At 41.5% G+C, this 13,023-nt stretch overlaps 1 protein-coding gene across 4 annotated transcripts; it reads right to left on the bottom strand.

The window, feature by feature from the left end:
• LOC105023796 (toll-like receptor 5) lies at positions 1-6,310 on the bottom strand. 4 transcript variants are annotated; one of them, XM_013136308.3, is made up of 2 exons: positions 6,050-6,310; positions 1-2,761 (listed from the first exon to the last, which is right to left on the bottom strand). In XM_013136308.3, the coding sequence occupies exons 1-2, from the start codon at positions 6,119-6,121 to the stop codon at positions 653-655; spliced, it is 2,181 nt and encodes a 726-aa protein (XP_012991762.1). In that variant the 5' UTR covers positions 6,122-6,310; the 3' UTR covers positions 1-652. The 4 variants fall into 4 exon arrangements, with proteins under 4 accessions (XP_012991762.1, XP_019906958.1, XP_012991763.1 ...); XM_020051399.2 differs by having other exon boundaries at positions 1-2,785; positions 6,074-6,310; XM_013136309.3 differs by having other exon boundaries at positions 1-2,857; positions 6,146-6,309.
• Positions 6,311-13,023: the final 6,713 nt, after the last annotated feature.

The raw sequence follows: 13,023 nt of genomic DNA, 5'->3' as shown, positions 1-13,023 counted from the left end.
TTACTATACTCGTTGGGACATTTGGTAAGACCTAAAACACACACACACACACATACACACACAGTACTCATGCACGCAAGTATCACATGCACAAAGACACAGAAACACGTGCTCACAATTGTCTGCACGCAAGCACCTATTGGAATTGCTCACAAAGACAAACACACACACACAGACTTTGGCACACAGTAGAATATCACTTTCCCACACATCAAATAAGCAATTGATGATGTTAGTTCATTTCATTTCACAGTATGATGGACAGGTGACATCAGAGAAATTGGAACATAGAGGTACAGAGAACCAGAAACTGAAAGAGTGAGGAGGAGAGAGAGAAAATATGAATGAAAGAGAAAAAGGCAGAGATTAATTGAGATGGAAAGGAGGATTAACACACCAAAATCAGGACCCAACATTGTTCAATGCATCACTACACAACGCTGTTCATTACATCACTACACAACGCTGTTCATTACATCACTACACAACGCTGTTCATTACATCACTACACAACGCTGTTCATTACATCACTACACAACATTGTCTACACCCTATAACATCCCAAAGATGTTTGGGATGTGTCCCAAAGTCAGCTGGATCCTCTGCATTCAGAAAGGGGCATGTTATGACTGTTTCAGCCCCAAGTTAACCTTTAAGTCGCAACTGTTTGCATTGTAACAAGTATGACATCACGATTATCTTTGTCAGTTCTCTTTTTTATCTTTGTGTCCTTTAGAATTTTGTGTGTCAGTTTATCGTAGAACCATTCTATGTCTTGGGTGTCCTCCGGCCACTGCAGGTACTCCCTCTTATGGACAAAGCTCCTAATTGCTTCGTGTTTCATCAGTCTGTAGTGGGGTATGTTGCCCACGATCACCATGATGAGAACATCTCTGAGGTCCTCCAGCATCCTGCTCCGGGCCAGGGCAAAGGCCTCCAGGCACCAGCCATCCTTAAGAAACTGTTTGGACACCACACACACCGTCTTCCTGCTCCCCCATATGGCGTCCCTGATGTTGCATAGATGATCTTCCCCTGGGATGAAGTCTCTGGCCTCAAAGCAGCAGCGGAGGACGTTGCTCTCCGCTATCTGAGAGTCCAGCCTGTTCAAAAGGGCGCTTTCTACCCACTTGTAGTCATTGTTGCTGAAACAGAAGAAAGCGTCATACTGGGACTGGGGCTTTTTTATTGGGCCCTCCATGACCCTGGCGATCACCTTTTTGTAAACTCTGAAGATGTATCCACGGAAACGGGCAAAACCGATAGTTCCGACGGTAAACAGGACGATGAGGGTAGAGCAGCTGACGAAGAGTGAGAGCATCAGCTCCTGAGTTAGACCCTCGTCATCCTCGTCACACGATATGACCCTGCTGTAATTCAACAGAGGAACACCACGTAGATCAGAGGGGAACTCACAGCTGAATTCAGCCACGCCGGGTTCATAAAAAGTCCCATTATTCCCGTTCAGCCACGTCAAGAAGTCCTTCAGAAGGCAGTCACAGTGGAACCGGTTCCCATGAAGGTTGATCCAGCTGAGGGAATGGAAAGCCGCTGGGTCAGGAGAGGCCAGGAAATTGTTGGAAAGGTCAATGTTTTTGAGACTCTCTGGGAAAATGTCTGGTTGGAGGTAGGTAAGAAAGTTGGAGCTGAGATCCATCTCTTCCAGAGTCACAAGACCATTGAAAATGCCATCTGGGAGAGCCTGCAGGGAGTTAAAGCTTAAATACAGACCTAAAAGCTTGCTAAGATTTTCAAATAAATTAAAACACTGTCCACGTGCCCATATCACTTGCAGGGCGATGTTTCTCAGCTCAAGGAACTTCAGAGAGTTTTCTGCGGGAACTGAAATATCACTGTTTAAGGTGCACCACTGTATGAAGTTGTTTCCATACCAGAAAAGCTCAATGTGTGTGAATTTAGTTAACAAAATGTACACGTCTTCTAAATTAGTTAACCTGTTGTTCTGAACATTTAGTATCTTAACAGAGTTAGCAAAGTCCCAGAGGCCTTGCAAAGATGTGATTTTATTATCAGCCAAACGAAGATGTTGCAGGTTTGGTAGTGGCGCAGGGGAGCCATATGTATTGAGTTCCCGAATAGAGTTTCCTGTAAGATCTAGGATTTGTAGGTTTGGAAGTCCGGAAAAAGCTTGATATCCTAATGCACCAATGTGATTGTAAGATAAATCTAATTTTAAAATATTATGTAGTTTGTCAAATGTGAAAGAATATATTTCCCCTAAAAGATTATATGACAGGTTGAGTGTTTCTAAATTTTCAAGACCTAAAAATGCTCCCCTCTCAATCTGGTTAATTCTGTTTTGGGCTAATGTTATGTTTTTTACCTCTTTCAATGGACTGAATACTGCATTTTGCAAAGCAAATATAGAGCATTTGGACAAATCTAGAATTTGAACATCACTATTTTTGAGGCCCTCAAATGTTTGCTTGTTAGGATCTTTCATATTGTTGAAACCAAATGATTTCCCCATGGTGCTGTATTCCAGAATAAGATTGTGAATGTGGGTCCCTTGGATTGCATTGAAAAACAGTTTTGCCTTGTCCACATTGAATCCATTCAAAGACAGGTCAAGTGTCTCTATGGATATGTTCCGAAAGGGATTTCCACATCTCTCCCAGTCAAAGCCATACTCATTCATGCCATATAGATAGACACTGTTCAGGTTGAGGAATCGAAGGTGTTTGCCTTGAAAGCCAATCAAGTCCTCCTCACATATGCTTTCCATCCGATTTAATTTAATGTTTAAGTCTTTAAAATCTGTCATGTTTGCAAAGAACTGTGCAGGTTTGACTCTTTTCACCCGGTTCCCCATCAGATCTAGTGTTTCCAAGGACACCAGGGGTCTGAGATAGTCACCCTGTAATATAGATTCAGTGAGGTCACAAGTGTACAGAGACAGAATTCTCAGGTTGGACATTCCCACAAAAGCATCTGTCTCAATCAGTAGATCTTTATTATTTCCTAAATAGAGCTCCTCCAAGTTTGCCAGCCTTTTAAAGGTGTTATTTCTTATAATTAGCCCATTCACTTGTTGCCAACTAAGGTCCAGTCCCAGTAGCCCTTCAAGCCCAGAGAAGGATGTCTCGTTTATCTCTCTGATGTAGTTATTGCTCAAATCCACAGCAGTAATGTTTGGAGGCAGCTCAGGGACCTGGTGTAGAGACCGGCCAGAACAAGCTGCAGTAGAGCCCTGTATTGAACATGTTGGGGCGCCTTCGGTCCCCCGAAAGTAGATACCAAAGACAGCCAGCAGTAGAACGTTCCTCATCATCCCCCTGACATACAAAGTAGAACAGAATGCAAATTATTAAAACAGAACTACAATGTTTGCCATCACTGGCACAACACACTTTCATCTGGAATATTCGTGTTGGATAATGGCTAGGGAATTCATATGTACTTGTCTCTTTGTATTTAATGGTTCATAGTCCATTGGCTCCTGTCCTTACTTCGTGATGAAAATCCTCTATTTGTGTGCTGAGTACACAGACTTAATCTAGGCTTACATGTTCATACTATCTGCATGAATCACTTCTGGCCCCAGGAGTGTAAACCAATGATAGAAGCCAGGTAGCATATTTGCCAGACTGGTCCTCGCACTGTGTACCAATCTTTAAACTGATAACGTGTGTAATGAACCAGATGTTATGTTCAGACAAATGGATTGTGCAATCATTTCTTTCCTGACTTTCCAAAACTCATAGTGAAGTTTGAAAATGTACATAGCAAGATCCAGAGGCTGTGGCCCATACATTTAGTGGGCTGCAAAATTATTGGAACCCTTGGTAAAGAGGAGCCAAAAAAGACAGTGACAAAATCCCACTGTTGCCATTGTTTTTAACAAAATCGGGGTGCATTGGCCGTAGTGATTTGGCTTTTAAGCTGATTGGTCAGATGGAAGCGGTGTAATATGGTGGTGGCATCTACTAGGCCTTTTAATGCAACATGTTTGAGATTAATACCAAAACCAAAATGCCCAGCACTGACCCATAAACATTCATACCTGGCAAATACACTGATCAGCCATAACATTATGACCACCTGCCTATTATTGTGTAGGTCCCCTTTTGCCACCAAAACAGCCCTGACCCGTCGAGGCATGGACTCCACTAGACCTCTGAAGGTGTGCTGTGGTATCTGGCACCAAGATGTTTGCAGCAGATCCTTCAAGTCCTATAAGTTGCGAGGTAGGGCCTCCATGGATTGGACTTGTTTGTCCAGCACATCCCACAGATTCTCGATTTGATTGAGATCTGGGGACTTTGGAGGCCAAGTCAACACATCATTGTTGTGTTCCTCAAACCATTCCTGAACCATTGTTGCTTTGTGGCAGGGCGCATTAACCCGCTGAAAGAGACCAATGCCATCAGGGAATACCGTTGCCATGAAAGGGTGCACATGATCTACAACAATGCTCAGGTTGGTGGTACATGTCAAAGTAACATCCACATGAATGGCAGGACCCAAGGTTTCCCAGCAGAACATTGCCCGAAAGCATCACACTGCCTCTGCAGGCTTGCCTTCTTCCCATAGTACATCCTGGTGCCATGTGTTCTCCAAGTAAGCGACGCACACACACCGTCCATGTGATGTAAAAGAAAATGTAATTCATCAGATCAGGCCACCTTCTTCTATTGCTCCGTGGTCCAGTTCTGATGCTCACAATGCTCCGATATAGGAGCTTTCGACAGTGGACGGTCAGCATGGGCCCCCTGACTGGTCTGCGGCTACGCAGACCCATACGCAACAAACTGTAATGCACTGTGTTCTGACACCTTTCTATCAATACCAGCATTTACTTTTTCAGCAATTTGAGCTACAATAGCTTGTCCGTTGGATTGGACCACACGGGCCAGCCTTTGCTCCCCATGTGTATCAGTGAGCCTTGGCCACCCATGACCCTGTCGCTGGTTCGCTGCTTTTCCTTCCTTGGACCAATTTTGATAGGTACTGACCACTGCAGACCGGGAACACCCCACAAGGGCTGGAGTTTTGAAGATGCTCTGAGCCAGTCTTCTAGTCATCACGATTTGGCCCAAAGTCGCTCAGATCCTTACAATTGCCCATTTTTCCTGATTCTAACACATCAACTTTGAGGACAGAATGTTCACTTGCTGCCTAATATATCCCACCCACTGACAGGTGCCATGATAACGAGATTATCAGTGTTATTCACTTCACCTGTCAGTGGCCATTATGTTAGGGCTGATCGTTGTATATGATGATCTAGATTATTATATAGATCAATGGTATTGTAGCAGTTTTTGGTACACAGTGGCATAAAAATGTACACGTTTTCATGATCTGTTTTTTGAACAGTGTTTATTTTATCACTCATGCTCAGGGAAATATGTCTCACTCCAAACCCCACTGCCTCTATTTTGAGAGAACGTTGCATCTTGTTGTAGCTTAGAATTTATTTTTTTCCTAATTTTAACAGTTTTTTGCAGTTAAAAACCTCTCAGGTACTTTTTATATACAATCAAATTTCTGTATATAATGAATTGCATGAATAGACTGTTGACGTTCCAGTATGGTATCAATCTATCAAATTTATTTGATTTAGCACTATTATCTGATGATCAGTTGAAACAAAGTTCTCATACAAACACCTATCTTAAAACCCCCAGAAGCAAGCCACAAGAAGAAATGGTTGCACAGTGGCTACAAAAACTTGAAGGGTCAAAACCTAAATAGAATCTAGATAGAAACATATATACACGTATCTGTCTGACATCTGTTTTGTCTCAGGACAATCCCAGGCCTAGTGGAGTGCCACAATGTTACAAAATCACTGTGTCTAGGGTGAATTCTGACAGGCTTTCAGTCAAAATCCCACAGACTGTAGCTTTGCCCCAATGGCTCCCCTGCACATACACCAACTTTCTGAACCTGTACTTCCTCTTATACAGGGCTTACAACTAAAACAGCAAAAATGAACAAAAATACACATAATAAATATGTTTTAACAGCTTCTTCAAATAACCCAGGCTGTGTCAGCTGCCTAGGTTGTAGCTTACCTGTCAATGTTTAAGTCTTTAAAATCTGTCATGTTTGCAAAGAACTGTGCAGGTTTGACTCTTTTCACCCGGTTCCCCATCAGATCTAGTGTTTCCAAGGACACGAGGGGTCTGAGATAGTCACCCTGTAATATAGATTAGTCATGTGAGCTGTTAACCCAAACACATGTTGAGCTGGTGTGAGAACATGCTGTAGGGAACAGGCTACTCCCCTATCCGATTCCTCCCCTCTTACATAACCAGAAAAATGGTTTTTCATGAACTCCTCCCCCACAAAGTTAAGGAGTCAATATCTAACAGTGTTTTCAAGAGAACTACTGAGCTCTGACTGACTTTGATATTCAGCTTTTATACTACATCGTTCTTGACTGTCTGAACCTGTTTTGTACAGCCACACTAGAATAACAACAGGATATGTTCCAGGGACAACATTCCAGGAATAGTTGGGATTAGACTATGAATGCTCGCTGTTAAATGAAAGAAAGAGGAATGTCTTTCTCGCTGTCTCTTATGTTGGATGCAGAGTTTCTCCTCACCAATGTTAAATTAGGACACATGAAATAATCGATAACCGTACAAAGAAAAACTGCTGGGATTACATGAATGTGAAAATCTACCCATGTCCCTGGTGTTTAAATTGACCAAGGGAGGGTATCTTGGGTCTTCTTTGAGTTGGCTCACGTAGGTCTTCTTCACCTAAACGAATAGGATCAGTTGGCTCCTTAACATAAAAAGTGCTTAAAAATAACCCCAGGATAATGAAAAATCTAATTCCAAAAAGTGGGCTAGGATTATGTTACAGCATGAAATGAAAATTAAATTAGGTTACATCTTACCTGTCCCAAATCTATAGCCTGTATTTTTTATTTACATTACATTACCTCGGCAGAAAAATAGTTTGTGCTGGCCAGTGGTTGTATAGGAGCTTAACCCCCTCGACCATATTGTTTGCAATGGTTTCCTTTAATGGTAAGTATTGGTTTTATTCAAGATTAGGTCATTTTATCTGATCACAGTTCCTTTCAAGAACCTGTATTTACAGTGCAGCCTAGTTCTGATTAGGCCAATTCAGATACACAAACTGACCATTACCAGTCCTATCAGATATTTTGCCAATAATTGAGTAAAAGATGAGAATAGGTGTGTCAGAGTTGTCATGTCATTATGTGGTTAAATTTGGACCTTAACAATCTATCAAAAAGAGTGAAATAATTTCAATGTTCCTCATATCCAGTCAGAAGGAGGTCATCTTTGACTGACAGACAAACATACTGGTCAAACTTGGGCCCTTGAATCTGAATTCTAGGCAGATAATCCACATGAAACCATAAGATATTTCCACCCATTAGAGTTGTAGTCTTTCTTTTACATTTTCAAAGAAATATTTTTCAAAGAAACACTTTTTCTTCAAATAATTATAATTACTGAGCGAAATGTGTGTTATTTATAGAACAAGCACTTTTTGCACACTCGCTTTCCAAATAAAGGTGAATAACAACAGTATTTTGTGAAAATTTCTGTTTAGTAGAAACATCTCCACAAGTTACAATCATATGCATTACATCTGATGGTATTGTTAAATTATGATTTGAAAATACCAACCCAAGTAGAATGAAGCATAACACGGTAGAAAGCAATTCCAACAATAGACATTTAACATAAAATATGTCTAAATATACAAAAAGCTTTAACATATAATGTAAATCAATCAATCAAATGTATTTATTAAGCCCTTTTTACATCAGTAGTTGTCACAAAGTGCTTTTACAAAACACCCAGCCTTTAACCCAAAGGAGCAAACAGCAACAGTGTTGAATTTCAGTGGCTAGGAAAAACTCCCTAAGAAGGCCGAAATTTAGGAATATACCCAGAGGAACCAGGCTCAGAGGGGTGACCAGTCCTCTTCTGGCTGTGCCAGGTGAACATTAAGAGTACAAGTTGTCCAGAGTCTATTAAACCTAGTCCAGGTCAGAACCATGACCAGATGGACAAGGACAGGGACTAAACCCAGGGGGTGAAGAGAGTGCAAGTTAGCCTTGTCTATCAAAGATATTTTAGAAATGTGATTAATGTTCAGTATTATATAGTCTAACAGGGTAGACATTCATCAGTGAGACACACGGATTAACATCATGAAACACTGAAAAATAGATGGAACCAAGATGCTTTCTGTTGATGTTCTCCCACTCATTTTTGATGTCATTGTGGTAAAGGTCTTCTTCTTTTTTTTTTATAGATAACTACTACAAACAAACAGTGTGGAGAGGGATTTCAGGAACAGTGTCAGGTAAATGACAGTATTAGGTAATGACTAATCTAAATGAAAACACATTGATTTTCTATTTTAGTTTTGGAGTATTCCCTTCAGAAAAGGCACATGGCCGGGGAATCAATATTTACCAGTCTGTTTGCAATTAAAGGTCCATAGTCCACTGGTTAGGTGTCGACTTTTTGTGTGCCGAGTTTATATCCTTAATATAGTCTGGTTTCACAAAGCTTAAAAGGCCTTTTATATGAATTAATCTCTTCTGGTTTCAAGTACATAAACCAATGAGAGCCTCAGGCAATTCAATTGCGGTCTCAGTGAATTTGATGTGGCTGAATGATAACAATGAGAGTTATTTTTCTACAGTCAATATGTCAGCTTGGGATTCAGGTAGGTGGGTGGGCAGGTTGGTAGGTAGGGCGAGGCAGACAGGACAGCGGGTAGGCAGAGCAGGTTGCTGACAGGCAGTCAGGTGGAGGTGTTTGGAGGCTGGGTAAGGTGGATCTTGGTAACGGGAAACAAACAGGGTTAGTAGGAAGGAACAACTGAACTGGGTGCTCAAACTGTGGTTCGGAGCATCCGTGAACGTTACTACGTAGTAGTTAATAACAATGATCTAGCACCGGACGGCCGGAAACCAGGGTATTTATAGGCAGGCTGATGAGGGAATGGATAGCAGATGTGGAGACTTGAGGGGCAGTGGGGGGAAGCCTCACATACATGGACAGACAGGAGAGAGAGAAAGCCTGGCCCGGACAATGAGGAGGTGGATGCGGAGGGGGTGACATCCATGAAATCAAACTATGAGTTACCAGGATTTATTACAATTAAAATATTTATTTGGAATAAAGAAAATGTTGCTTTTATTGTATTCTGATATGAAACTTTTAGTTAGGTTTATTATACTGTTTTAGAAATGAGATGTAGCATACCAATTCCAGATTCCCCCTTCACAGTTACTTATAAGGGATGCATTTTCATAGAATTAGCAAGGTTTGTTGGAAATGTACATTAAGGTAAAAGTGAACTCCTCACAATCTGACTGACTATTTGTTTTAGACAACAGTGTCTATGACCTCCTCTTCAGTTATTATTAGCAAGTGCGGTGTTGTTGACTTACAAATTGAAAGTTTCCACTTGAAACACAGGAAGGATGTTTCACAATCTCCTGAGTAGTTCTGGTAATCTTGGTCCCAGACATTTCCTCCCCAAATTTGTGTAAGAACTCTTGGAACATTCTGACCTGGTTTAATCGCTTATTCAACCCACCAATTATCTCCCACAAGGAAGAAAGTTAAACAGTACCATTCATATTACTCTGCAACTTGGAATTCACTTCTTACCACCTCTTTTTTTGAATACTTTCTTTCTACCTTTTCTTCACTAGATACTGTCTGTCGGCCAATCTGACTGCAGCCCTCTCCGAGTCCCTGATCTCACAGTCTCATCTCCTTCCTTTTCCGCTTCTTCAATGCTACCCTCTCAGCCACTGGTCTGATGGTCACGAACCGTCCCAGCCTTAAATCTCTCCTACTGTCACATCCAATGACTCCTTGCCCTCCAGCCTGCCCCCCCCCCACTCCCTCACCGCTCACAGGCTGTGTCAGAGATTGACATTTCAGGAGTCACTCTCCTCCTCAAGAAACCCCAATGATTGACCCCAATGAAAAATAACACAGTGTAGCATAGAAGAGGCCACATCTACCAGGGGATGTGAAGAGGATCTTTGTCTGCTCTCTGGGTCGTCAATGCTAGAATCCTGCGGTGTTTTAGAACCTTGTCTCTTCAAACACAGAGTTGCTTGTCTCATCGCTACGTGGTCTTTATCATTGCATTGCAAATATTCCTCTCCTTAACCTCCTTTGACAGGTGCTGACAAGGGCGACAACATGAGCCTAACCTAAATCTCAACCTACAGTAAAGATCTCAGCCTGAGTTGTCAACCACAGTTGGAACCCTCCGAGAGTGCAAAGAACCTTGGCATCTTTACAATGATGTGTTGACTCTCTTCTGCAGTTACCGCTCTAAAAAAGTTCAATCTTACATCACACAGGAAGTAGTACCAATCCAGATACTTGTGTCTTGTCCTGTCTGGTCTACTGCAACTCCCCATTAGTAGGCTTTCCGGTTACTCAAACCCCTGCCTTACATTCATTGCATATGAGCATTATGTTCAGATATGCACAGTGTCTCATAAAAATATTTGATTGCAAAAAAAAGGGAAATTTATGTCATTGACTCAAGGAAATAAAGAAATGGGATGACTAAAAGAGAGGTCTGCAATACAGGCATCCCAAAAAGAAATGTAACAATAAAAAACGTAAAAAATAGGGTTAGAATTATTTACAATACACACACTAAGAAGAAAAACAATTACATTCATCATCAAAAAAGTAATCCTTCAATCTTCAGAACCACCATAGTTGCACAGACACATGACATTTCTATTACAGAGCATCAGCAGTATTTCCTATTCAAAACAAATTTAATTCTGTTAATCAAGTAATTTGGGTCCTTCAAATGTAATGAATTCTCTATTCTAAAAGCATTAACAAAAGCAAGGTATTTTGGTCACCATACAACATTTGAGTCCCTAACCTGATTCGAGTTCGCAGTAGTAGGCCATAGGCTAAGCATGAATGTGGGGCTGGCCCCTCTCACACAATGCAATTTACATTGTACGTGTGAAAATATTAATACGCATGCTCAGAATGTTACTGTGATCAATGTAGATCACACAAATGTGATGCCAAGTGAACATTAATCGGCAAGCGAGCAAGGAGGGTCGATTGTCTTAGCTAGCTTGTTAGCTTCACAAACGCCAGATAACTTGAGAAAATGAATACAGTGTATTTCATACTCGAGCACCGGTTTGAAACCCTTAATTTAGAGGAGAAACTTGAAATAAAGCGACTTGGTGCCCATCAGCCACTGAATATTATCATGAATCATACTGCTAGTAAAAGTAACTGCGGGTTTAACATGGAGTGGTTTTTGAAGAAAAAGTGGCAAACGGTTAGCATATAAAAGAAGGCACTCTTCTGTCTTCCATGTCTGCTATTTGGTGGAGATGGTACTTGGTCGAGGATGGGTTACAAAGATTTGAAACATCTTTCTGAGAGGATTGCAAAACATGAGAGCAGCGGAAGTCATCTGGACAATGCTGTGAAATGGGGCTTACTTGGAAGGGTAAATGTTGCGGCCAAAGTTACATACAGGCGCTCCATTGAGCAGCATAACAAACAGGTGGAGGAAAACAGGTACGTTCTCAGTCGGATCATAACATATTAAACTGTGTGGAAAATGTGAAAGCGCACTGCAGGGACACAACGAGTCGGTGGACTCCCTGAATCCAGGAATATTCTGATGCATGTGTGAGGGCGATTCGAGACTTCAGAGGCACTATGATGCTCAGCCCATCTTCAAAGGGACATCTAGCACTGTACAAAACAAACTGTTAGACTGTATGTATGAAGTGTACAGGGAGGAGATAGACAAGCAAGTGGACGAGACATCATTTGTTACCATTCAGGCATATGAGACAACTGATGTCTCCTGTAAATCATAAATGGTGGTTGTGTTGCAATACATGTTGCCTGACAATACAGTGACAGAGAGGTTTTTGGAGTTTGTGGAAGTCAAAGATAAAACTGGACTCGGCCTCTCTAATAGCATCAAGGGTGTGCTGGAACCACTGAAGCTGAGAGAAAAGCTGATCGCTCAGACTTATGATGGTGCGGCTGTAATGAGTGCAAACGCCCAAGAGAAACCTAAAAAGTTGTCTTTCCGCTTCGTTGTGGCCTTCAGTGGTGTTGGGCTCATTGTTGTTGGCGTATGCATTGGCTCTGAGCTTGGTTGCATTCTTAATTTAGGTTTGTAAATGTAACAGTGGTAATTTTATATGTGTGTGAGAGAGAAGGAGAGCAATTACACAAGGTCTCTCACTCTCCAGTATGTGTACTACACCTGGTAGAAGCAAGCCGCTCTGTCATTAAGAATGTTTTGTGGAGCCACACTGTTTGTTGATGTGTTAAATGAACACATCAGTAGCAAGAGGGTTTTGTAGCTTTACTGGTATGTATCCTATACTTTGAAATAGTTTGTGCCCCACAAATTATTTACATATAAAAACGCCACTGGCGAGGGGAGGTTTACATGGGGAATGATACAAGACAGTTTCAACAGAGAGATGCTCTAAACAAGATTGTTCACATCAACATTTACATTTACATCTATACCACAAGAGACATGGGTTAGCATTGATTCATCAGAGCAATGTCCTGACTAGTTACTACACAAATCAAATTTCAAATCAAATTTATTTTATTAAGCCCCTTTTACATCAGCAGTTGTCACAAAGTGCCTTTACAAAAACACCCAGCCTGAAACCCCAAGGAGCAAGCAACAAAAATGTTTTCAGTGGCTAGGAAAAACCTAGAGAGGAACCAGGCTCTGAGGGGTGGCCTGTCCTCTTCTGGCTGTGCCGGGTGAACATTTTAAGAGTACAAATGATAGTAATTAATAAATACATATGGTGTGTGTCTAGAGTCTATAAAACATGATCAGATGGACAAGGACAACAAAAGGGGGGAATGGTCAGCGAAGTGGCAGTGGGAATCGTCAGGAATCGTCTTGATCTGCAGCACAACCAGGAGGACTTTGGACAGGGACAGCTACAAGTCATTCGAGGCTCTGGTACTCCTGAGTTGTGGTCCA

This window comes from Esox lucius, chromosome 12 (genome assembly GCF_011004845.1).
Source record: "Esox lucius isolate fEsoLuc1 chromosome 12, fEsoLuc1.pri, whole genome shotgun sequence".
NCBI classification, from domain to species: Eukaryota; Metazoa; Chordata; class Actinopteri; order Esociformes; family Esocidae; genus Esox; species Esox lucius.
Note: the sequence above shows the minus strand (reverse complement) of the source record. Positions and strands in the feature narration are given on the sequence as shown.

Excerpts from the sequence above, each read along its gene's own strand:
- LOC105023796 (XM_010893255.2), bottom strand. The coding sequence starts at position 6,121 with ATGGGGAACCGGGTGAAAAGAGTCAAACCTGCACAGTTCTTTGCAAAC. Across the intron at positions 3,297-6,041 it reads AAAGACTTAAACATTGACAG|GGGGATGATGAGGAACGTTC; the intron begins GTAAGCTACAAC and ends TTTGTATGTCAG.